This window comes from Sitophilus oryzae, unplaced genomic scaffold (genome assembly GCF_002938485.1).
Source record: "Sitophilus oryzae breed Bouriz unplaced genomic scaffold, Soryzae_2.0 scaffold_1900_pilon_pilon, whole genome shotgun sequence".
Classification (NCBI taxonomy): Eukaryota; Metazoa; Arthropoda; class Insecta; order Coleoptera; family Curculionidae; genus Sitophilus; species Sitophilus oryzae.
In genome coordinates, this window is record NW_022146614.1 from 15,579 (window position 1) to 42,983 (window position 27,405).

At 33.5% G+C, this 27,405-nt stretch overlaps 1 protein-coding gene across 4 annotated transcripts in view; it reads left to right on the forward strand.

The window, feature by feature from the left end:
• Positions 1–1,915: 1,915 nt before the first annotated feature.
• Positions 1,916–27,405, forward strand: part of LOC115883427 (Down syndrome cell adhesion molecule-like protein Dscam2) — a 62,065-nt gene continuing 36,575 nt past the window's right edge. For all 4 annotated transcript variants that reach the window (XM_030901786.1, XM_030901790.1, XM_030901787.1 and 1 more), the window contains exons 1-8: positions 1,916–2,239; positions 3,307–3,468; positions 6,626–6,772; positions 8,831–8,948; positions 10,156–10,259; positions 14,836–14,974; positions 15,081–15,283; positions 20,260–20,404. In XM_030901786.1, the coding sequence (XP_030757646.1) occupies positions 1,960–2,239; positions 3,307–3,468; positions 6,626–6,772; positions 8,831–8,948; positions 10,156–10,259; positions 14,836–14,974; positions 15,081–15,283; positions 20,260–20,404 (1,298 nt within the window). In that variant the 5' untranslated portion in view covers positions 1,916–1,959. The remainder of the gene's footprint in view (positions 2,240–3,306; positions 3,469–6,625; positions 6,773–8,830; positions 8,949–10,155; positions 10,260–14,835; positions 14,975–15,080; positions 15,284–20,259; positions 20,405–27,405) is intronic.

Below are 27,405 nucleotides of genomic sequence, written 5' to 3' on the forward strand. Positions count from 1 at the left end.
CCTTTATTTTTCCGCAAATATATCCATAAGATTAGATCCATGGGCACTAAGTCACGCGGGCTCAACGGCCAACGGCTGGGATCTTGGTTGGCTATTCAATTATTCTTGAAATTGGCTGCAAAAATTTGCTGATATGTTCAGCGTTCAGAGGCGGTGCGTCGTCTTGCTGGTAAAATATGTTTTCGAGTTCCATTAAGGACATATATGGTCAATAAGGGGTCCAAAGCCTACGAGTTAAAAGTGGCGAACTTTTAAAAATTCTGTATTTCGAAGGGGATTCAGTTAATTAAAAATATAGAGGTGTCCCAAATAAAAAATCAATTTGTCGGTTGATAACTCTTAAATTATTAATTTAAAAAAAATTATACTTATACCATTTAATTCTACGCAAAAAGGTGCTTTGGAAATGTTTTCATAGAAATACAAAATTTTCCATAGTAAAAAAGTTACAGCGATTTGTTAAAAATGCACATTTTTGAAAAACACCCCGTAACTCCGAAACGGTAATAGATATTGATGTGCTGTTTTCACCATCGTGTTTTTGATGAAAATTGAGCTCCAGGCACCGATATCAGTTTTCGTCTATCTCCTATAGAAAAGGGTGTTTTCATTTAAAAGCGTCGAATTTTACCCACCCTGTACAGTAAGTAAATTATAACAGAAACAAAATAAATTGCCTATAATTTACTTTAAATTTGAAAAATTATTTTCTAAAAATAAATGAAGGAAAATTTGACTTTCGCAAGAGTATTTTGTATCAAATTTTCACCTTATTTTTTTATCGTTACTTTTAGTTATATTCAAACTTTTCTCCTACAGATTTTTTTTCTAGTTCATAGAAAAAAGTATATCAAAGTTCCTTTTTCTTCCAACTCCTCACTTTCTACATTCACCTCCTCCTCACACCCTCACTCTGGCTCTTTTGTAAGACGAACTCCGCCCGCCTGACGTGAGATGTAATGAGTATACGGCCCGGAGCCCTGATTTATATACCGGGAAATCACCCTCCTTCGTCGAGCTTACTCTCTGTTTTCTCCCATTTATTTTCTTTCTTTAGTCTTCGATTTTTTTTTATTTCCCTTACACCTTCTTTGGTGCGTTCAGACAGGAACATAGTTGTCAGACTTTTAGAATGATTTTTTTTTCATGAACAAAAATCAGGAAACACTACTCGTTCGCTCTTACTCTAGCTAGATCGTTTGCTTTTTCACTGCCTTCTATCCCTTGATGAGCTGGCATCGTCATTTATTTTCTTTGCCTAATTTGTTCAGCTTCTCTAGGCATTCTTTGATCAACTTCGAATTGATTGGTAATGAGTTGATCGCTTTTTTGTTAACCTAAAGCCAGTTCTACACTGTATCACTTTTCATGTACGTCCAGAGTGAAAAAAAAAATAAGATGTGTCTTTATTTTCCTCTGTATCTTGTTCTTTTGTCGTTCTATGGCTTTTCTACATGCTAGAAAGGCGAATATATTTCGTGGGCCTCATTTTCCGCACCGTCGAAACTGAAAATAGTTTTGTTCTAAACAAGTTTCAATTATTGTTATTAAATCTGATTTTACTATTATATTAAGATTAGATTTATCAATTAGTTCATAAATAATAGAGGACAATTCATGGGTTGGGATAGAAGTGAACAGGCTTTTGACATCGAAAGAAACGAGTGTTGCATTATGTGGAACTTATATATTTATATTATATTTTTCAAATTATCTAGCAACTCAAAAGAATTCTTTATGGCAAATTTTGATTGAAAATTGATCATGGAAGGAAGTGTTTTAGCTAGTATTTGACATAATTTATAAGAGGGAGCAAAAATATTAATTCCGCTTGAGGTTTCTTAAGTTTTTTTGTGTTAAAACTTTTGATTCTTCAACCTAGCGCCTATTTTCATCTTTACTCTCTTTCCAGGAGGAACCCAGGCATTCGACTCACACCTCCGAGGACCCGCCTTCGTCATGGAACCACCTCCACGCCTGGAATTCTCCAACTCCAGCGGCGGCTGGCTGGACTGCTCGGCCTCAGGCAGTCCGCAGCCCTCCATAGACTGGCTGAGCGTAGATGGTACTTCAGTGGGTGACGTGTCCGGTATCAGAAGGGTTCTGAGGAACGGTACGCTGTTCCTGATGCCGTTCCCTGCCGCGTCGTACCGCCAGGATATCCATAGTACGGTGTATAGGTGCGTGGCGTCCAATGCGGTGGGCAGGATTATTAGTAGGGACGTTCAAGTCAGAGCTGGTGAGTATTAGTTTTTTTTAGAATAGAGATACTTGGTACGTGCTCTTTATTTTTAAAGGAACTAAAAAAAATTGGAGTGAGTGGTCAGAATTAAAATGAATAAGCCCAATTTCCTACTATTTTAAGATAATCGTCTTTTTACGTTTATAAAATATTGTTTTTTCCGGTAGAGAAATGAATCAAGTCATACTTCACGCCTTCAGCAGCTATAGCATGTTTCTGTTTGGTTTCTGAATATTTTGTTGATTCCTTTTAGAAGTGAACTGGATCAAGTTCATAAAATTCTACTCTGTGCGCGATTTTAACATACGTGCTAAGGTTTAGAGCTAAAAAAATATTTTTTTGATAAAATGGATGACAATGAAACAAAGTCTAAACCATTTGCATCAAGTGAATCAGATTATCACTCATCTGAAAGGTCTGATTCTATCGATTCTGAAAGTATAGTTTGATTTATCATTATTTTCACTATTACTGCATCAATAAGTTAGGCTAAGTTTTTCTTACAAATACTTAGACATCTGATCTGTTGTTGATCTGAATAAAACTGTACGAGGAAGAAAAATATTATCATTTCAAATAGACGTAACGTAACACACTCTAAAATTCAACACATGAAAGATCTGAGAAAAAAATCGGAGAAAACACTATTAATAAACAATGTGAAGTCAACAAATCCCCTAATGACGTAGAAGAATGTACCGATGAACCAATTTATATCTAAAATTTCAAATATTTTCAGAGATAAAATGGTTCAAGTCCAAAAAAGTATGAACAAACATTCTTAAAAATGACCACAGTTGTATTTTGAGTTACTTTAGTTTGCAATTAAAAAAATTAAAGTATAATAAAGCATTGTGTCACGTTTTCTTCTCCAACTGGTTTTATTTTAATTAAGTAACATTAAAAAACTTTAACTCTCATTTTCTCCATAATTATCTTTTAGGACTTGATCCAGTTCACTTCTGAACCCCTCGGTTTTGATAACCGATGATTATGAATTTATCGATTTTACTGTAAATAAATTCTTACAGCATATATTTACATTGACCCATGGTTTGTTACAGTGGTTACGCAGTCATTTAAAGTGGACGTGGAAGTAATAGCAGCGGCTAGAGGTTGCACGGCAGTTCTTCGTTGTGTGGTGCCTAATTTCGTCAAGGACCTAGTACGAATTATATCGTGGGTGCAAGAGCCTAGTTTTTTTATTTACCCATCACTACAAGGAGGTGAGTCTCAACTTTTAGGAATTTTATAAATTTTCAATCCGCTTATTTATATTAATTATTACTTTTTATCGTCTTACATAATAAATCTGACTTAGAATCTGAATTGGGCGTTGTTTACTAGCTTTAATCTACTGAGGTATTTATTGGCCTGTCTATTGTCTGCAGATAGTGTCCTGTTAAAAATCTCTTGACCATCCGAAGGTTGTTCTTACTGAAATCAAGGAAAATCTTTGATTTTTTCCGGTTGTAAGTAAGTTGTAATGGTTGTAAGGCATTCTTTAACCAACTCGAATTGATAGTTACTGAGTTAATCGCTTTTAATGCTGCTTAACTTCTTTGTTTTCGATAGTTGTTCATATCTAAGATATTCTTTTTTCATAACTGGATTGCATATAATTTACATTTTCCTGTTTCTTAAAAAAACAAATAATATTTTTGTATACATTTCGACCATTTGTATGTCATACAAAAACGTTTGTTAAACATTTTATTTATTTCCATAGCAACCGTTAAAATTGCCTTTTATTTGTCAAAAATAGTAGATAAAATAGTACTTTAACTGCAAGGGCAGATTAAATGATACTTTAGCAGCGAGGATAGGTTAAAAACTTTATTTCTTCTCGCACGTTTTTTAATTGCTTTCATTTTTGAAAATGTTTGTATTTCTTTTCATAAGTTATTCGGGATTTAAATGGAAGTAGTTTGGATATGGCGTTTGTCGCCTCAGCCTGAATATCTGTTGGTAATTTACTTCTTTCGTTTTGAGCCATTTCTGGCTCCAATTCAATCAGCAATCGACACGAAAGAGAATTAAAAAATATTGACTCAAAGCTGACAACTAATAATAAATCTTTTCAGTCGATAAAATACCATTTTATCGTATTGTAAAAAATAACTAAAATTTAATATAAATATATTGTTAATTTTTTTATCATAACTTGATGGTATATGATTCCCTCTTCTTTTCATTTAACTTCTTTATGTTAAATTATATCTGGGTCAGCAAAATACGTCTAATCTTTTGATTAAAACTAGCAACCGGACGCAAAAAATCCGGACCAACGCGATGAAAGGAGATAGAAATAGGAAGAGATGCTCCTTTTTAATTGCTACTCCAAATCTATCGGCGCGGCGTGATTACGTTTTCTCTAATTAGAAGCGGCGCCATCTTTTTTTTGCCTCGTTGCTGTCGTCTAGCTTTTGGAACTTTATCTATCGAATCCCTAGATAAGTTTTTAAAATAGAAATAGTCGAGTTTCAGAGAAAAAATATTTAAGTCCGATATTTTGAACCATTATTTTAAAATAAATAGTGTATTTTAATCAAACCAAAGTATATATAAATACCTTTGAATAAGAAGACTAAGGAAGGAGCATATCAAAATCATAGGTACACCGCGATGGGCCTCAAATATGGCCGACTTAAATTCCGGTTTATCAGTGTCGTTCTAATTTTATTTAAAAAATGTAAAACTATGATGTAGGGTAGACGTGGGGTCAAGACTCAATAATTTGTTGTTTTATTTTGCGTTGTGAATAAATGTTGGTAGTTATTAAAATTGTTATAAAAATATATAATTCTAATAAAAATAGATAAGTTATAATAAGTATTTATTAACACAAACATCCGATACGCTACTGAAGCTGGTGAAGTCAAATTAACGTATCTAAATTCTTTGACATCTAATCTTTGACAAGTAATAAATAAAAGCTAAAATGCAAGAAAAATATATAATTTAGTTAATTTAAGTGAATTTTATAAATGATCGGTTTCCTACACGTATGTATATTACATAGTCACTTACTAGCGAAAAGTTGTTCCATTATTTCACTCAATTTTTGCCGAAATCTACCGCACGCTGCACAACAAACTATTTTAGAGTTTTTTTCGATAAATCGCGATAGTGTCACTGTTAATTTAAGTTCTGCCACAATTTTCATCTAGATTTACTACCTTTATACAACTATCAGTAGTAGAATAAATAATAAATAACATAAAATAAGCTCCGTAAAGACTGACAAATCCACAAAATTTCAAATCAAATTCAAATGTGTCAAATGAATCGTCAAACAGAACTGTCAAGGATCCCCACCCTAGAGAGCTTTTATGGTGGCTTTTCCGCCCACCATGCATGAATACATGGATAGCATTATGCTCCTTCCTTAGTCTTCTTATTCAAAGGGCTATATTGTAAACCAAGCTAATTCTGCATAAAAAAAATGATGCATGTAACTCATTTTACCCCAAAAGTGGATATAGAACAACCTAATTCTATGGTGACGATCTGTCTAGGCGTGAAAGTAGTTTATTTTTTTGCTTAGTACCAAATATGACGTTAATAAAAAAAAAATGTTTTACACAAACGAATATTTTTTATATAACTTTTCGATGCGAATTTAATCTTAACGAAATATCTCTTCATAGTTTGACACTTCCCGTTGACACTTCGACTCCCCCCTAAACCTCTGCGATGGTCATTTCGACGGTTTTTTTCCTAATTAGAAAACGTCAACGAACCGAGAGCTGTTTATAAAATAATAGAGCCCAGTTGAGACGAGAAAATTACTTATCGATCGACACGGTGGTGACGCTTCCAACATCCCTTAACCCCCTTTCACCACCTTCCCCTCCTCATTTACTTCCACCTCCCCCTACTGCTTTTCAACGATCGGTCTTTCCGCAGATAACACTTAATTTGTTTACACTATCTCGCCCTGGATCTATTAAAAAACATCGTAATCAGGCGCTTTACTTGGCCTAGGAAAGCTCACAGAAAAACATTATTATGTTTGACGTTTTAAGGCATCGTAGTTTGTTGTTTTTTTGCTGTAAATTACTAATTAAAAGGCACAGAATAAGAAAATATAGACCATTGTTGTTTTGCGAGAACAGTAATAGATGTAGGAGACATTTTAACCATCATCAAAAATCGCTCAAAACAAAGGTCCAAAAGATTAATTTTTCCCCAAAACCAAAAAATCTCACCCTGCAAAGGTGTATATATTCTGAATCTACATAAAATTTTCTACAAATGCTGGTATTTACATAATTTTATAGCTATGATTACTATTTTTCTAAGGTTTTTAAATTATCCTATGTTACTTAGTTGATGTTTGATGATAAATAGTAAATTATTGTGGTTGTTCGTTAATTTCAGATGGAAAATTTCATCAACTACCTTCAGGCGAATTACTCATCCACAACCTGGAGTTTAGCGACCAATTTCCTACGTACAGATGTCGCACTATGCACCGTCTCAGTCGTCAGGTCGTAGTCAGCAGTGCTGCCAACGTGAGAATCACCGGTAAGTGCCTAAATTCCCCATTAAAGATTTTTGTATTTTTGATTAAAAATTTTGAGATTTTGACCCACTGTGAAAAAAAATTTTGACCGAAAATATTGAGATTTCAACCCGTTGTTAGAAAAATAATCTAATATGAACCATTTATTTTTTAATGTTTAATAATTTACAAAGCTACTACTGCTTTATTAATTCCCAAAATCCGTTTCGCTTTTAACGGTGCCATTAAAAATCTAATTCCGAACTTCTGGCACAAAATTTTATGCCGAGCACAACGAGTTTTGACAGCTGGATGTAATTGCCAGCTGAGGAAAACACTTATCAAATTAGAAACAAGGCTTTTGAAGATTTAATGAATTTAGGCTGCGAAAATTTGACATTAATTTCATTTCGGTGTGCGTTTTGTTCGAGAAAAATTAAAAAAACATAGAATGTTTCCAGATACACAAATCTATCTCCAAAAAATTACTTTTCTCCATAGCAACCGTTAAAATTGCCTCAATCAAAAAATATCTATCAAAAATAGTAGATAAAATAGTACTTTAACAGCGAGGATAGGTTAAAAACTTTATTTCTTCTCGCACGTTTTTTAATTACTTCCATTTTGAAAATTTTTGTATTCCTTTCCATAAGTTATTCGGGATTTAAACGGAAGTAGTTTGGATATGGCGTTTGTCGCCTCAGTTTGAATATCTATTGGTAATTTAGTTATTTAGTTTTGAGCCATTTCTGGCTCGAATTCAATCAGCAATCGATACGAAAGAGAATTAAAAAATATTGACTCAAAACTGACAACTAAAGAGACAGCTTTATTTATTTGTCAAATTACATAGAAACCAACTATCATCTTGTATAAAAAATAACTATTTCTCCAATTTTAGACAAGTATAAAGTATAAAAATAAATTACAGCCTTCTTTAAAGCCAACTGGCAGTAAGTTCCGTTAAAAAATACAGATTACGGCCTAGTAATGACGTCTAGAGCTTGACCTCGCTAAAATTATAATTGATTGTCATTTCCTAGCCTTGTTTGACGCCGTTTTTTTTCGATCGTATGTTATTTTGACGTATTTAAATAGAAAGTCTTGCGAAAATCGGACAGAATTATCAAGGGAGGCACATTTTCTTTAGAGCTGAATACCGAATCCTGAGAGGGAGTCTATTCACAATAGGGAAACGTGGAGTTTTGCATTTGAAGCTCGGGATAGGTTTTCCATTTTCGATAAAAGTGTGGTTGTGTGTGTGTCTGTATAAAATGACGTATTCCGTCGGGCTGTGTAGTAAATAAAATTCTGTTCGTCAAAAAATGTATAAAAATATCTCCTGTGGTACATATTTCTTTTTTTCTTTCAGTATTAGATACAATATATATTTTCTGATATACTTTTATTTTTAGTGAAATATAAGTATACCTAATAGAATTCTACAATATTTGTTTGATACAACTGTCAAAGTCCTGCAATTTTTTACAGGAATATTACTTGAAAATTTAGTACAATACCGTATGATCGAAAAAAACGGCTTTCAGTTGGCTTGGAAATGAACATCGATGACATTTTTCTTATAATTTTACATATAAAATGACAGCGATCTTCATTTCATAGCCATCGCTGATGCCGTTTTTTTTTCGGTCATATTGTAGAATAGACTGTATATATTTGTTTGATTATTTATGTTTCAGTGATCTCTCTATGTTTATGTTTACTTATGTTTTTAATATTTTCCTGAATGTATACGTAGATCAAAATGTTATATCTCTATTTGAAAGTATTTTTCGTCTCATAAGGAACGAAATAAGTTAATATGCCTTGATGTAATATAACCTCACTTCAAGAAATAACATTTTGAAGAACGAAACAGAAAAATAACATACATTACTCTAATCTTACGAAAACAAATTTACTGAAACGTACATTCCTAAGTCAAAAATATTGTTTTGATGTGTAAAATCCAGCGGAAGGAAAATTTACAGAGACATATTTTTAGCGGTTCTTGAAATTTTTATTTTATTTTGAATTAAGTAAAAAAATGTTTTGAATTTAGGTATTTTTTTTTGTTATAGAACATAGAGGAATTGTGACACCTGTCATAGTAGAAAGTTCCGGAACTGTTACAGTGGCACAAGACGAAGGCGCAGCTTTAATTTGTATTGCTCAGGGATGCCCATCACCAGAATACAGGTAAAAACAACTACATTTTCAAAATAAATCTCATTTATTATATTTATACAGGGTGAGTTATACAGAGGTTTATATAAATATGCGCAAATATTTCCACAGGGCTGGTAGATCTCGATAAAAGAGACAAATCCAAAAATTTTTGCTTAAATTTTGAAAACCATCGTATTTTTTCAATTTCTTATTTCCTCTAAATTTAATCTACCACTTATGTTGCCGTATTATCAAAATATTCTGTTCTTTAACTGAAAATTAAAAAAATCTATATTTTTTTTGAAAAATACAAAATTTTCAAACTCATAGACGTGTATCTGGGGTCGAAATATACTAACCCTAAGAATAAGTTAATTATTTAAGACAGACCCTGTTTATAAACATCTAGTTGCCTTTGAAAGGCCACGATATGAACGAAAAAAAAACTGCGTTACAGTATTCCTTGAAAATACCAAGCAAAAAGTTTTTTGAGCAGTTTCTCTTATGTTGTTCTATATGTTCTACTACATATGTTGCCATATTATCAAAATATTCTGTCCTTTAACTGAAAATTAAAAAAAAATCTTTTATTTTCCAAAAATACAAAATTTTTAAACTTATAGACGTGTTCCCGGGATCAAAAATACCATCCCTAAAAATATGTGCAATTATTTAAGACTTACCCTGTATATAAACATATAGTCAGCTTTGGAAGGCCACGATATGAATGAAAAAAAAAAACGCGTTACACTAACCCTTGAAAATACCAATGAAAAAGTTTCTTGAACAATCTCTCTTGTTTATAACAGTTTTTCTAATAATATAAAATTTTCTGTACTTCTCTTTTCCTTGTTTTTTAACATACGTTAAGAAAAAAAATACCTCTCAAGACCGTTCTACAACATATTTCCTTTGTTTCTTTGTTCTTTATTCGTTTTTTGAGTTATTTAATAACGAAACGAAACAGAAATGAGTGTCGGGAGATTTTCTCGCTCCCGCTTCCGACCAATTCGGAAACAATTCAGCCGGATCCCTGGATTTAGCGTGTTTTTGAACAAAACGTCGCGGAAAATCCATCTGTTTTGAATTTATGGAAATGTTCTTCGTGGAGGAGCGGGGAGAATATGTTTTTTTGAGGGATGAGGGTGAAATATAAAAATAAATTAAGGTTCAATGGTCCAAGAAGAAAAATAAGGGAGAAAAACAGAAGTATTCATTCTTTTATGTTTTTTTTCAGATGGTACAATCACGGTTCAATGGAACCCAGTCTGATTATGCCTGGTCCTAGGACACGTCAGTTGGGCCCAGTGTTGGCGATTGAAGCAGTGACTGCTGAAGATGGTATGTAAATTATTTTTTTAATCCTGTTTAAAGATCATACGCTAAAGTAAGTATACTCTGTTTTTTTTCTCAGGTAAGATTTCGACAGACGATGACAGAAGAAAAGCAGATGACGTCCCATACCAATCTATTTATTTTACTAAAAAAAGTTTCTAATAATTTTAAAGTTATCTATGGATGGGTTTAAATATAAATCCGTCATGCGTCGTGTCTTGTTGTTTTTAACCAGTTTAATATGACATAAATCAAGATTGATTGACGTATTCAGTAATAAATGTCTATACCAATGTGGCGGATTCATGTCTCGAAAAAAATCCTATATGGTAAAGGTATTCAGTAATTTTCGGTCACTTCCTGTTTCACCAGAAATGGCTACAACTTTTTTTTGCAGTTAACTCTCGGTATTTTTTTACTTTTTTCCATAGCAACTGTTAAAATTGCCTTATACAGAGAAGACCAGGCTACTAGTAACATAGCAAGTTGCCGGACGAATTTACTTTTATCCGTTTTGCGTCAGGCATTACGCAGTTGCAGTTGAAGGCGGGTCAGTTTCGCTGACGCATCTGACTGATTCAGTGATACTGAACAAACAATGAACGTCAGAACACATTTTCATGTTAAATGATCAGTACATTGGTACTTTCAGTTAAAGTGAAAACCAGTTCTACTTTTTTTCATTTTGACTGATCATTATCGAATAATGAATAGAAACTGAAGCGTGAGAATTACATTTTCGTGATTTGTGCAGTTTACAAGTTAAGTTAATTAATTATTTTAATATAGTTTCACTATAGCACCCCGTTTATTTCTTCGCAATATCCAGGACCTGACCACCTACGACGTTTTTTTTTTCTTTTCTGATTCACCAGAATATTCTGTAATTCATTTGCTAATTGTAAACAAACTTCGCGAACACCTGGTTTCAATTTTGTTTTAACCATTTTCATGTCTATACGAAATCACCACATTAGAATGTTTGGACCAACTGAATACTGAATGTAGCAAAACATGAAACGTGTGAACACAATCGTTGTTTTTGTATTTATTATTTTCATTTTAAGTGTTTACCTTCACTTAAGGTAACATTTAAAATGAAAATACTTAAATATTTATTATTTGAGTGTGTTTACAAGCCAAAAATAAAAGTAAATAAGTCCTCTAAACCCAAAAAAACTATAATATTACTCTAAATAAGAAAAAGTTATAACAAGTGTTCAAAAGACCACCTTCTTGTGCTAGACAGAAGGTTAGGCGGTCGTAAAATCCCCGTCTGACATTGGCTAACATATTAGGGCTAATATAGTTTGGAAAGCCTCTCGTATTTTTACTTGAAGCTCATCCAGATTATTAGCCCTATTATGGCCATACACTTTAGATTTTACATAACCCCACAAAAGAAATCATTGGGAGAAAGACTGGTGATCTAGCGGGCCACAAAATAGTTCCATGTCCACTAACTAAACGGTTGGGAAAAGTATTGTTCAAATATTCTTGAACTCCACAATAATATTGCTATATACAGTCCAAGGCATTCTGGGCAGGGCAACCACCTCAGCAATTTGATTACTTGAAAACGTGGATTTTGATCCGCGGTAGCACAAACGAACACTTGCTTTAACTCCTGTTCTTCATTAATTAACATATCAGGCTTTTTGTGTTTTTACGGGGACACGCACCCATGTGTTTCAAAATTATTAATAACTCTTGATATAGTACGAGGCATGTTTTTAAGTAAGTACCGTTTTGCGCGCTGGTTACCTACATCTCTGGTCTATGCACAGACGCCAGTACAGTCTGATTCTTCATTGTACACGTTGTTTATTGAGTGTTTAAGATGTCTCCGACAATCGTGAGCCCCGCCGATTGTGAAGTACGGGCTGTCATACGATTTCTTAGTGCTAAAGGCGTAATATTCATCGTGAGATCTGTGAAGTTTACGGACAAAACATTATGAGTGATGGAATGGTAAGGAAATGGGTGAGAGCATTTAAAGATGGCCGCACAAATGTGCATGATGAAGAACGGAGTGGGCGTCCTTCGGTCGTTAATGAAGATTTGGTGCAGAAAGTGGACGAAAAGGTGAAAGAAAACAGATGCTTTACAATTTCATCATTGTGCGACTACTTTCCTCAATGTTCTCGTAGTGTTTTGTATCGCATTGTGACCGAGAACTTGAATTACCGGAAATTGTGTTCACGTTGGGTTCCGAAAATGTTGACGGATTTGCACAAAACGTTTAGGCAGTGCATTAACTTTCCTTAAGCAGTACCACAATGAAGGTGAAGATTTTTTAGACAAAATTGTTACTGGTGACGAAATATGGGTGGCCTACGTCACGCCAGAATCGAAACAACAGTCCATGGAATGGCGACATTCATCATCACCCAAAACAGTGAAGTTTAAGCAAACAATTTCTGCCCGGAAAATTATGTGCACAGTTTTTTGGGACAGAAAAGGAGTATTGCTAGTGGAGTTTCTGCCTCGTAATGAGACAATCAATGCAGCATCTTATTGTGAGACATTGAACAATCTGCACCGTGCAATCCAAAACAAAAAGACGGTAGCAAGTTGAGTAAGGGTATTGTTTTGCTGCATGACAATGCCCGTCCACATGTGGCTAATCGGACCAAAGATCTCATCAAATCTTTTAAATGGGAAACTCTAGATCATCCTCCATACAGCCCTGATCTGGCGCCCAGTGACTACCATTTATTCCTGCACTTGAAGAAACACCTGGGCGGTCAGCGTCTTCAAGACGATAACGAAGTCAAAACAGTTGTGATACAGTGGTTAACCAGTCAGGCGGCATAATTTTATGAGGAGGGTATTGAAAAACTGGTGCCACGTTATGACAAGTGCCTCAATATTCACGGACATTATGTAGAAAAGTAGATTAAGGTACAGGCTTTCATGTAAAAAATAAAATTATTGCGATATCTTTGCACGTTTTTTTTTTTAATTCCAAAACGGTACTTACTTAAAAACATGCCTCGTAGATAAAGATGGAAATGGCCTGTTTACAAAAGTTTGTGGAAAAATTGTTTGTATATCCCGATAAGACCTATTTTGGAAATACCATTTTACAATTTGAATTTTCTCACGAACTTCGTAAACATCCATTATTTTACTTAAAAAATAAATTTTACGTATTATGGTTAAAAATACGATTTTGGCATATTTTAACCGGCCAGAAAAAGACACGAAAAACATTAGACAATCAAATCTATTTTTCCAAGGTTCCTTGATTAAAAAACTGTGGTTTAATACAGCCATGACACTATAGATTGAAATTTAAAATACGATTTTTTTCAAGCAAAAATATCATATAAATAAAAAAACAAAAATATCTTTCGATACACTCCAACGAGTTATATATGTATGTGAGTAAATTCAAAATAAACAAAAAATAAATAGAAGAAAAATACTACTGTCGAAGCAAAATAAAAAAAAACTGTCCGCAGTAAACAAAGAGGAAAGCATTTTTAGTTTGCATGGCGATACGCACCGACTCTGTCGCTGTGTTTTTCAATTTTTTAAAGACCCCGAGTTCTTTTTATTGCGGCATTTTCTGTTTTTCTGGACGCTCGTCCAGTTCGTTTATTTTCGTTCTATTTAAGTCGATTAGTAACCAATTGGCACAGTCCGAAAATTATCGATTTTTATTTTCTCTGTTTTTATTGGTAGCTTCAAAATTCAGAGTAACAAAAAATATTTTTCTGTAGGGAAACCGGTCCTGCCATCTAGTAGTCTTAGTCCATAAACGTCTTAGGTTGATCTACTTTAAAAATATATATACAAGGATATAAGTCATGCTGGGAAATGTCTAGCTAATTTTTTCAAGTGTTATATTTCTTTTACCTTAATTTAGTTCTAAAAATGTTTAAAAATATAAAAATGATTTCTATTACTTTTTCACTTGGCTTTGACAAAACTGTAAAATATTGAAAGTGAGGTAGGAAATTTCATTTCAATATATAATTTTTTTATATAAATCAAAATTAGGCATGACATTTATAGGACAGACTCATATTTTCTCTCTCTCTGACCTCACCAAACAACATAACCAAATCTATTTTATTTCAAATCGATCCAAAATTTTTATCCATCTGTAACCCTGTATGCCAGGAAAAAAGGTTTTTCCCACTTTGAGAGTGGATACCGTGATGTTTGAGGTTCGATTTCATCGATCACCCCTTAAACGGTTTGCTAAATAGATGGCGGTAACAATAGTTTCTGGAATGAGATGCCGGAAATCGGGAGCTTGATGGATTAAAACTGGGAAGGAAGGAAAAAAAGGAGGATTGGAGAAAAATTGTGCGGTTTGGGCGGTGCTATAAATCAGCATAATCGAATAGTCTTCTTTCTTTCTTTTTTTTAGATATTTATTAGATTTATTTTTTAAATTTCTAAAATGTATGAAGGGCTTTCAGAAAGGAAGCATTCGGCTTCAGCATTCAAGCAAAGCATTCAGCTTCAACATTCAAGCAAAGCATTCAGCTTTCAGAGAAGTCATTGTTCAGAAAAATCTAGATTTTGACTGAAAAATTTTCTGATGAGAATTTTTATTATGTTTTAGGTGGAACGTATCGTTGCTCAGCATCAAACGCCGGTGGTGAAGCTAGTTCCGACATACGTCTCATCGTTTCCACTCCTTTGCACGTAGAAATTTCACCTCCCTTGCTCAGTGTGCATATGGGAGGAAGTGCAGAATTCAGGTGAGATTTTAAAGCATTAAGTTTTAATGCTACAGCTCGCACAGAACATTACTAGTCATCCCTTAAGTGTCTTAAAAAGAGAATTCCACTTCTTTCTTCATTCCAGGTGTGTGGTATCCACACAATCTGGAGGGCCCCATTTGATCACGTGGTACAAGGATGGGAGGCAGTTGCCCAGCACTGGGAGAGGACCCAGTGAAAGCCTTATTGTCAACAATGTGGGCAGGGAAGACAGAGGCATGTACCAGTGTGTTGTAAGAAGAGCTGAGGGAGATACAGCCCAAGCATCTTCTGAGCTACAATTAGGAGGTGAGCCATTTTTAAATTTATTTCTATATGAAAGTATAAAATGTGTTTTTTGATCAAATTTTGGCGATTTAAAAAATTATGGGGTTTCCGATGGTAACATCAAAGATTAGGTATCCTAGGAATTAGGGACAAGATTTTTATCTGTATAAGTATACAGATAAAAATCTTGTCCCTAATTCGTGGTACGAAAATTGTTTTTTATGGTGATGTGCAAACGAGTCAAATTTCCTGTGCGTAAAAATAAACTCGCGTAAAATAACAATAAACAGCGTAATAGAGAGATATCGCTAAACGGAATAGCGTGCATGGACGTTAATAAGGCCAGGTGTTATTTCCTTTACGTGAGGTGGTATTAATTCTCTTCATTTATAGTTATCGGATCGGAAAGAATTCTGATCGCGTCGCGTCGCGTCTCTCTAATAACTTAACCTAACTTTGAATTTAAAACTTTGAAATTGTTTTGTTTACTAGGTATTTTAAAACTAAAGGGCTAAAGTGCTTATTTCGAGTGCTTTATTGTTCAACGTCTGCCAGTGGGTTTAGGGCAACCAGCATCAAATTCTCTTAGAAGGGCTAAGTCGTCATCTGCTGTAAAACTAAGACTCTTTATAGGTTCTTTAGTATTGGAAGAGGTGGAATCCATATTTTGGGCCATATTTATTTAATTAAAACTAATCCCAGCTACTTAAATATCAAATTACCTAATAAAACTAAAGCAATAATTCAAAACAATTCAAACATAACCTAAAATAAAAGATCTCGCCGGCTGGCTCCGGTTGTCAAATCCCGCATGCCATTTAAGCAATTTTTAAACGTTATCAGAGGTTATTTAGAAAGAGCGCTTGGTGTAATTGATCCGCAAATTACGTCAAGCGGTAACGTTATTAGCGGGTGTTGCGTTAAAAATTGACTCGCGCATATCGTAACCATGATAAGGTACGCGTAAATACTGGATGACGCTATTCGGTTTTCCGATATCTCTCTAATAACTGTGCCGGTCAGGCGCTGTGCACAATTTTACAGGCCATAAGTGGGCATGCTATGTGCGCAAACTAGTCACCTAACTAGTGCCCGATTCCGAAAATTGGAGCCACGAAAAACAATAAAGTAAAAACAAAGATTATAATCTGTATAATCTGTGGTAACATAGGGTTTTTTTTGCCAGTTTTTTTTAGAATTTTTACTTTTGTAGGTGTTATACAGGGTGTTTGAAAAAACATGTGCCATCTCTCGTGGGGATATTCCTCACGTAAAAACTAGATTTATTTTTCATATCAACATAGGATTCTGCTTTGTTTCGTCGCTACAGGGTGAAGTCTTAGTAATATTTTGATTTTTTATAATTTTCTTTAAAGCACTTTTAGTGATTAGAATGAATGAAATTTTGGGGTAAAAGTTACTATAAGTGCTACATATTTTAATGCTAAAAAGTGTCGATAAATTCATCAGGGACGTGCCTATGGGTTATCACTGGAATATTAAAAAAAACATGTACGTCACTGGCTTTTTTCTTTTGATATCAATATTGTGTAGGCCGTTTAATGCCAGTTAAAAGTTATCTCTTGATATTTTGTCGAATTCGGCCTCCTTGATGAGATAAACGCAATTTTATTGATCACAATTTATAAAATTAAAATAAAAATAAAATTAATAAATTATATATTTTACGTAATTTATTATTAAATAATTAGTAATAGTAATTATTATTAAATATTACTATTAGTCCAACATAGAGCAATTTCAAATAAAAAAATAATGGTAAGATAATTACAAAAAACCCACTTTTAAAAAAACACATCTCCCCACGAGAGATGGCACATGTATTTTGAAACACCCTGTATAAGTGTTAAGGGATTCTTTCTGATTCTGATCCCATTTTCTTTAAAATCTCTGCCTTTCAACATAAATCAACCTCTCAAATCTCTTCAACGACAACTCTAATGTGTTTCTAATTTTGTTTCACCCGGTGTAAGATTCCTAGTGACTTTATTTTTAATCTTTGTACGGCTTAAGGCGCCCAGAGACAATTAAATACGGATTTAAAATGCTAAACCGCCGGATTTTCGAAGTTTATAAAGTTAATTATTGTTCCACTGTGTTATTTATGGCTGGAAGTTTGGCGAATTTTAATAGATAGAACAAGGGGGGTTTAAGTATCAGAGTTTAAAAGTGTATTAAAGTATGTTTGACAAATATCACATCAAGCTTAGAATGTTTCTTAGAATCGTTCTAATTAAGAATAAAAAATAAAAATCATACTCTCTGTGGCGAGGCTGTATCTTTGGCATTACAGGCGAGGCACAAAAAGTAATTTTTACTTCGAATAGAACATGTTAGTTTAATTAAAACACACAAATAAATTTTTAAACAATTTCAAGCGTTGCAAATGATATAAAATTATTTAAAAATAACTTGTAAGTAATTATGTATCGAGAAACTATGGTTATGCTCGTTGAATTTGACACTTTTGTCAGTTTAATAATATATTTTCGTACATTTGTGCTATAATTTGTGCTTAGGCGTAAAAGTGCTTTACTTTTGTGCCTAGGCGTTAAAATGACTTTTTTATATCGTCAATCAGGTGCCGGAAAGTGAAATAGCAAAAGCTGTTCCACCGTTTCAACGGAAATTTCAAATAAAATAGTTCCAGCCTCGGGCGCTAGGTGGTAGTGCAATTAATTTTTAGGTTAAGAAGTTGCTACTAGTTATTGCCAGATGGCGTTCAATCAGATTTTTTTTCTAGTTTCCATAGTTTCCAACGGCCATTGTCATACTATTGTCAAATTCTCAAAAAATATTGTCGTTGTCATAGCGCCAATCATAATATTATCATAGATAAAAGAAAATAATCTTCTATTAAGATTGATATGAAACTTAATAGTAAAATTTTGGGTCAAAGCGCCCCTCCGTGTTCTTAGTAGGGACTACGTTTAACCCAGCGCCTTCGCCTTTTTTGCTGTAAAACAAATCAACATTTTTATTGTTCTTTTTTCTGTTCAACTCTCGAGCGAGAGTGTTTACGTAATCATTTTAAACATTTTATATTTGGGAATGTCTGAATTTGTTAGGTTGTCGTGTAGTGTGCTTCTCGAGGGAATAATTTGAGAATAGTACAGTGTTCTTGTATGGAAATATCTAGATGTTATTGCCTATAAAACTACAGCAAGTGTATAAGTATGTTGTGTAGTGTTTACCACTTTATTGTGTGTTTAAGGAATACGTCGATTTTTAAGTTCATTAACATAATTTTTATGTAAGTAGTTTACATATGTATATGTTTATATGATGTGTTGTACAATCATAAGTTGTGGCCCAATGAATGAATCCTCTATTTTTTTTATTTTTTGAAATACTGTAAAAGATTTGATAGTTACTTAGATTTTATGCCATTTTAGAACACTCTGAAGACGTGGTTTTAATATTTTAAATATCTTATAACTGGATTGTGTTTGAATTTTTTTGTTTTAGAGGTAGTTTTTAGTTAGTAAATATGGGTATTATAATTATGAATATAGATTTGTTATTTTATTTAAAGTGAATAAATTAATGGGTTATTTTATGATTTATCCCTTTTAACTCTTATGAACGGGTATTTTAAATATTTCTAAATACAGGATGGGTCGAACAAAACTTCGGCAGCATATTCTGCAGATAAAATAAATAAAAAGTTTGTATAAATGTATGTCCTAAAATACCTAGTTTCGGAGATACAGAGTGTAGAAGTTTCATTTTATCTCGATTTTTCTAAATAATTCCTGAAGTAATGTCAATATCTGGATGAAAATTGGTGTCTGGGAGTTTGTAATACGAGAAATTTGATTTTGATGTCAAATGACTCCTATTTGTAGGGGGCGCCACCTACATGCGTTTTGGCTGTTTTGAAGAGTAATAACTTTTCGACGGTACCTGTAAAACTACTGACTAAAAATATTCATTACCATGACTTTCTACGTAAAAATGTCTCTTGGTAAAATCGCTACGAGCAACCGTTCTCAAGATATTTAAAATGTAAGTGGTCAATACATGTCATTATTGAAAAGATAAGCACACGTTGAATAGAGTTATTTGACTGAAATAATAAATTTTTATTTTTAAATTAATCATAAATTTTTCTGCGAAAAATGATGATTAAACAGTTTCTGTTGAACTTTTGACACATTTCAGTCTAATAACTATCTGGTCAACATATGTTTAATTTGTCAATGATGACAGGTATTGATAATTTCAATTTCAAATATCTCGAGAACCATTACTCGTAGCGATTTTACCAAGAGACCTTTTTAATAAAAAAAGTTGTGAATATATATTTTTTACTTAGTAGTTTTATACGGGTATGGATGAAAAGTTATTATTCCTCAAACCAGTTAAAGTGTATATAGGTGGCGCCCTCTACAAGTAGGAGTCATATTGACATGAAAATCAATCAAATCTCATGCCCAAAACTCCCAAACACCAATTTTCATCCAAATATTGACGTTACTTCTAAATTATTTGGAAAAATCTCGAAATAGAAATTAAATTTCTACACCCTGTATCTCTGAAATTAAGCCATTTTAGGACATACATTTATACGAACTTTTTACTTATTTTAATCTGCAGAATATACTGCCGAAGTTTCCGGAATACAGTGTTCTTCGGACCACCCTGTATATTTTTAACATCTAGTGTTATAAAATCTGTATTATATACAACCCTTAAAATGGGGTGGTATTTGATATTTATAAGTATTTTTGCAAGGAATTTGGATATTTAGTTGATTAAGTTGAGTTTGAATTCACAAAAGTAGAGGATATAAAGCGGCAATTTTGTTTCACCACATAGAAACCTAATTTTAAGGTGTTTTTTAATATTTTAACATTATTGGGGTTTATATTTTTTAATCAGTAATTTAACTGAATAAGATGAAATTAGTGAGTAAATAGCATGTAATATATATTTTTTTTTAAATAAAAATCTTATTTCTTCTTATCTTACAGACGCACCTCCAGTACTGCTCTACAGTTTCATCGAACAAACTCTACAACCTGGTCCAGCAGTTTCCCTGAAATGTAGCGCTTCTGGAAACCCCACTCCACAAATTTCCTGGTTGTTGGATGGATTTCCATTGCCTAGTCATGGTCGGTAAGTCCCATCATAAATTTATATATATTTTTAATTTTAAATCGTCCCATTGCTGCCAAAAAAGTCACTAACTTACTTTTTATCACTTCCGAGAAAAATGCGTCTAAAGATGAATTGCATTGCATAAAGCTGTTATAGTTAGTAACTATTCGGTATTAAAATAAAACATAAATAGCCAGAAATCGTAGTTAATGACTTTTGCAATCGATTCTCCGCTCCAAAACATAGTTAGTGATTGAATTTGGTTGTTCGGAAAAATGTTAGTTAGTGAATTTTGGCAGCAATAGGACGAAATGTTGTTTTTGTGTGATATTTACATGTAAAACACATTCATTTTATTTTTTTAAATATTTAATATTATGTATACTAATTTTTCTACGTATACAGGTTAAGTCGTAAAGATACTTGCAAATATTTTCACAGGGCTGGTGGATCTCGAGAAAATGATCGAGTTATTTTACTTTGAAAATTTCAAAAAAAATATTTTTCGCTTAAATTTTGAGAACCAACCACTGGACCTTTTCTGGATTTCCTTCTGGTAGATTTAATCTACTACCTATGTTGCCATATTATCAAAAAATTTGTTTTTTAACTAAAAGCTAAAAATTTCCGAAAATTTTTTCAAAACTTCCAAATTTTCAAATGTTTTTTTGGCAAAAATTTTGCATTTATTTAAGACTCGTAAGGCTGGCACCCAGAGTAGGAGGACTTTATTTTCTTTGCCTTATTTACTTAGTTTCTGTAGCCATTCTTTGACTAACTTCGAATTGATGGTTACCGGAGTTGATCTCTGGCATGCTAGTTGTTTCTAAAAAATTTCACGAAGGTTTGGAAAGCGTTTTTCCCGTTTTCCGGTTAAGTTTAAATTAAAGTAGCGATGCCAAACGGATAAATTGTAGTAGAACCGTCGTACGACTATACTGGCTCATAAAAGCGTGGATATCCAGCTAGGTTTTACGATCCGGGGTGGGAATGTGACCTTTCTGGCACCGCCATGCCAGTCAGGGTCTCGTCGCTTTAAAGCCAACGATGAGGAATTGAAAAAGCAAAAAACAACATTTATATTTTCGGAAACTTCATACAGAATTTTGTTTCTACACTAAAAAATAAAAAAAATAACAGAAACAATGAGAAAAAGCATATAAAACTGTTCCATGTTTCACAATTTTACTGAGAAATAATAAGTGAATTTTGAGTATTTTATAATGTCTATTGTTTATTGTAAATTAGCGTATGTAGAAAGTATATGTATAAAGTGATCTGAAAGGAAGCTAAAAATGTAATAATGTACAGGGTGTTTCATTTAAAAAAAATTATCCTGATCCACTCATACTTTTTTGAGTCAAAATTCCTGAAATATATTCTAATGCATACTTTAGGTGTTTTACCTAAACAAAATTTCCAAATTTTTTATTCTAGGAGCTACAGATCCTCGACGCACTATTACCGGACCCTGTATAATAACAAAGTTTCTAAAAAAATAGTTACAGTTGAGGGTTGGAACCTTTGGTGTTATACAGCAAAATAAAAACACTAAATCACCACAATATACCAAAACACTTTTACTTTTACACTGGACGCGCGTTTCGCTAACCATGTTAGCATCATCAGCAGATGATTATAAACTAAAGTACAATCTACAAGTTGAGCGTTTATATACTCGCTCAGTGGGCACCGAGTGGGCGTGGCAAAATCTAGCCATCCAAGTCAGAGCCAACTGAGCGTAACAGTTAGATTTCCGCCACTAGAGTAGTAGGAACAGAGAACTTGAAGGAATTGGACCGTTGTCTCTGTTCATACTATCTTTACATTTATTAATTCTGATGCTTTTATATGCATCTAATTGCCTGTAATTTGAGACTTGTTGAGTGTAATGGATATTCTCCTTCACTAGTTGATAAATGAATTAGAAAACGTAGGTATATTTTAATGATTTCTGAAAATTCGACTTTTCAAGTGGAGAAAGATACGTCTAAATATTTTTTCAATACCGTTTGATAGAGAGTTAAGGATGATTCATGGTACACCGGGCTGTACCCGAGCCGGGCACGTTCCGTAAAGTAGACACCGAGCCACGTCCGGACCTTCAATATATGCTACACCGAGTGGATAACGGGGATCATGTCCGTGCCGATTATATTCTAGAAAACAGTGTTGCCGCAGTGGTACATTTGTACCAAATTTGATACTTTTAATTCTATTTGGTACAGTAGTACTACATTTTCAAATCCAGGATGATTTGGTACAATAATTATTTCCCACGCGCACCGAAATTGAATAGATATTTAATAATTATTGTCGTTGATATTGCATTAAACGCGCTTACCGATACCATTCGGAGAAAATCCGCATTAATTAACGACGTATTATAAACGTTGTAATGTCTATAGCGTTGCCTATATTAAATAACCCGAAGAAAAAACTTGAAAATTTACTGTTTCTAACATGCTTCTATATTTGCGTTTTTTTTAAATAAAATTTAAGTTTTCCAAGTATTGTGTGTAGTATTAGAATTACTTAGAATTCTTCAACCTATACATACTTATAATTGGGTTTTCTGAATTTCTATTTCATGTTTTTCGTCTCGATTTGTGTCTTTCTCCAGGAAGTTTTTTTATGTAGAAATTTATGAAGAAATTCACAGCGACCAAACCGGTTAAAGTCATTTGCAGATGTATTTTGTTGTGCTTTAAAAAATTGTACCAAAGTGGTACATTTTTAGTTTATAATGTGGTACGCGCTAAAAGTTGGGTGCGGCAACACTGCTAGAAAACAGTCGCTATAGGCCCGTAGACGAACGAAGTATTTAGCCGCGGCGGCTCATTTATGTTTGCCGCAACGGGGCCGGACAACAACTCGGCTTAGCATGAATGTATAAGTATAAATAACATTTGACAATGTTTGGCCGTGCCTTCACCGTCGCACGGCCCCCGGCCCGTCACGGTGTACCGTGAATCATCCTTTATCCCGTGGTCTAAAAGGAATTTTTAAGAATGTCAATTATAAACTTGTGTATAGTGCTAATAATAAATTACAACAATTATTAGGTAATCCAAAAGATAAAACACCTCCACTGGAAAGGTCGGGTATTTATGAAATTTCTTGTAAAGATTGTAATCAGAAATATGTTGGGCAAACTAGGAGATCAATATTAACTAGATTTAAAGAACATTTAGCTCAGATAAGATATGGTAGACCGGATAAATCTTGCGTTGCCGAACATATTGTTGATAATGAACATTGTATAGATCTTAATAATTTAAAATTAATTAAACAAGTCTCAAATTACAGGCAATTAGATGCATATGAAAGCATCATAATTAATAAATGTAAAGATAGTATGAACAGAGTCAACGGTCCAATTCCTTCAAGTTCTTTGTTCCTACTACTCTAGTGGCGGAAATCTAACTGTTACGCTCAGTTGGCTCTGACTCGGTTGGCTAGATTTTGCCACGCCCACTCGGTGCCCACTGAGCGAGTATATAAACGCTCAACTTGTAGATTGTACTTTAGTTTATAATCATCTGCTGATGATGCTAACATGGTTAGCGAAACGCGCGTCCAGTGTAAAAGTAAGAAAAATAGTGTTCTAATATCTAGTGTTGGTGGTCTTGTAACACGTTAAGCTTTAATTACACTGTGTCTTCTAGCGAGAAACGATCAATCCGGACGCAATAATCTCTCTACGTTTTAAGCGATGGCAATTTTCGAAAAAAAAGCGTGTCCTGTCCTGCAGCGTCGTGCCGGCCTTTGTCCATTCTGTTCAAAGCGATTTCACGTTCCAATTGGCCGCGCTCTCGATGTCGATCACAAACGAACCGCAATGCAAAAAGGGACGTCCAGCCGATAAACAGCCCTAACGAATTGCCCTACATTCTCTTCTCGTGTAACAGGACAAAATTTCATAGTGTAGAATCCTTTTTTGATTTGTTTTTTTCTCTTGTTTTATATCTGTGAGTTTCTGTGCTTTTACATCTATCTGTGAGTTGTTTGTATGAGTCAAAGACATCTAAAAGGGTACAAACATAGCGGGGCATCTCGACGCGATGCTTGCCAAGATGCTGAAAATAAAAAAAAACGTTTTTTTTTTATCTTTTTTTAACATCTTACTGCTGAAAAGTATCCATTCTAATTTTTGGCATTTCCCTCTGGGCAATAAATTTTCAATTTTTTAATATTGCCGCGACCTTGAGCCGCAATAACAATCTTTTAAAAGCGGAAACCCTTGGAAAAGCGGAAGTGGATCAACTGCTCGCGGAAAAAGGTTCTCCTAAAAGGGAGTTTGGTTTATTTAAGGAAAAGAAGTTCATTTTATCGACTTAATTTTGCTTTGTCTAAGGGATGAAAAATACGACTTGATTTTTCTTGTATAAATTATACATTTTTTAAAAAGGTTCTTTATACCGTATGATTGAAAAAAAATGGCACCAAAAACGGTTGGGGAATGATAATTTAGTAGTACGTGCCTCTAGTATTCACTACAATTTTTTTTCTCTTGTAAAAAAAGGTCACATCGCAAATTTTTGGAGAATTTATTTTTCCAAAAGAGACCTACAAAATATACAGGGAGTTCCAATATTCGGTGGACAAAGAACAACTACGTATTTTTGAATCGAAATAAATTAATTGTTCATAATTTACCTTAAAGGTGCGTCCACATTGCTCGTGATCCTGCTCGCGCTCTTGCTGTTGATTGTGCTTGCGTTGCTCGCGCTTCCTGTTTGTCGTGTTTGTCAAGATCTTTCGGCTCGCAAGCAACGGCGTCCACATTGTACTGTAGTGCTTGCGTTCGTGCTGTTCGGACATGGATGATACGGAAGTATCTTTAATAGCAGCTGCTAGTGCGATCATTATTGCAAAAGAAAAAATCCAAGAATAGCCCCCAAGTATTTGTAATTCTGAACAAAATAAAATAGGAAAAATCATGGTAGTATCATCATACTGCAGTAAATACCGACTTTTTAAGCTTTTTTATGAAACTTATTGTCAAACATGATTTGTGATACTAACATAAAATTCCATATTTTTGCCAGCTACTTTGACCTCGCCAAAATTATCATCGATTGTCATTCCCCAGCCATCTTTGATGCCGTTTTTTTTTCGATCGTATGGTACTTGTTTTATCATGATTAACCACTAGCTAATTACATTTTCTTTTAAGTAACTGTTACATAAATTATTTATATCACGCCTCGACTGACACGGTTATAATGTCTAATTTGCTAAAGTAAAATGTAACTAACATCGAAATGAACCAAGGTAGAACCCGAACTCGGTCTGTCACTTTGCGTTGAATAATTTAAAATACAATTAGAGAGAAAAGTTGGGCCTGTAGATATTAAAAGTTATAGATAGTAGAATCTCCTACTGTTACGGAGAAAATTGTTTCCTAGCTACAGAACAGTACCGTGTGATTTACACATACTGTATATTTTTCTTTGTTGAGTGCTTTTTTATTTCTTTGTTGAGTAGTCTTAGTACTTTTTATTTTTAACGTATTTGTTCACTTCTGGTGTGTAATTAGAAGTCTACATCTCATAATTTTCGTGGTTCTACTTTGTTCCAGACATAAAATTATTTTACGCCACTGCTAGATAACTCTGACATTATAATATTCATCTTAGTCTCTTTATAGGATACTCTGGCACTTCATATTAATAATCTATTTTTTAATTAGCTAATAGTTAATTAATCGATTAGCTATCTGCCCTGATGCGCAATACTCCACAGATTCAATGAATAATTAACTGATAAGGTAGATTTCAGTGCAACCAAGAGATGTTATCTGAGTTAAAATCTCTGCCCATACTGAACTTACATAATTAGATAATTAGGTTTTGATAAAAACTGCTGATATTTATTAATTATAATGCCTAAAATTTATATATTAATTAATATAATTAAAATCTTTAAGTGACTGACCCACTGATTAATCACGAGCCTGCTCAAACCACTCAACGTAAGAAGCTCAATTTTGGCATACAGGTTGAGTCTAGGGTGTAGAGGTTCGATAAGAAGGGATTTTTCGAAATTCCAGTTCCAAGAGGGTGAAACCACCCCTCAAATATTACAATATTTTTTTATTTAAAAAACGGTCAAGTTTCCGAAAAAACGCTTAAACACGTATATTTATTTTGTTCTTTTACATATTTTAAAATTTTTAAAAATGTATACAGGGTGTTTAGAAAAATTTGGTCATTGATTAATCACGATCCTGCTTAAAGCGCTTGACGTAAAAAGCTGATTTTTGGAAAACGGATTGACTTTAGGGTGTAGAGGTTCGATAAGAAGGGATTTTTCGAAACTCGAATTCTAAGGGGGTGAAACTATACCTAAAATATTAAAATATTTTTTATATAAAAACCAATGAGTTTTTCGGAAAACCTCTTAAACACGTCTATTTTATTTTGTTATTTTACATATTTTAAGATTTTTTATAAATTTATACAGGGTGTTTCATAAAATATGACCATTGAGTAATCACGATTATTTAAAGCTGATTTTTGGCAAACGGATTGACTGTGGGGTGTAGAGGTTCGATAAGGAGGGGTTTCTCGAATCTCAAATTCCAAGAGGGTGAAAACGCCCCTCAAATATTACACTATTTGTTATTTAAAAAACGGTTAGTCTTTCGGGAAAACGCTTGGACACGCATAATTTATTTTGTTTCTTTACATATTTTGAATTTTTTTTAAAAATCATACAGGGTGTTCCAAAAAAGTTGGGTAATTGATTAACCACGATTCTGCTTAAGCTGCGTGACGTAAAAAGCTTATTTTTCGCAAACGGATTTTTCCAAAGTCAAATTCCAACGAGATGAAACTACCCCTCAAATATTATCAAGTTATATAATAATATCGCCATATTGTTTTTTCTCATGCTGACATAAATGTGAGAAAATTTTATCCAGTTTGTATGTTAATGGAAATTCTTGCTTTGCTTTATCATCACCATTATAAATGATTAATTCCACGCGAACGAAGTCGCGGGTACACGCTAGT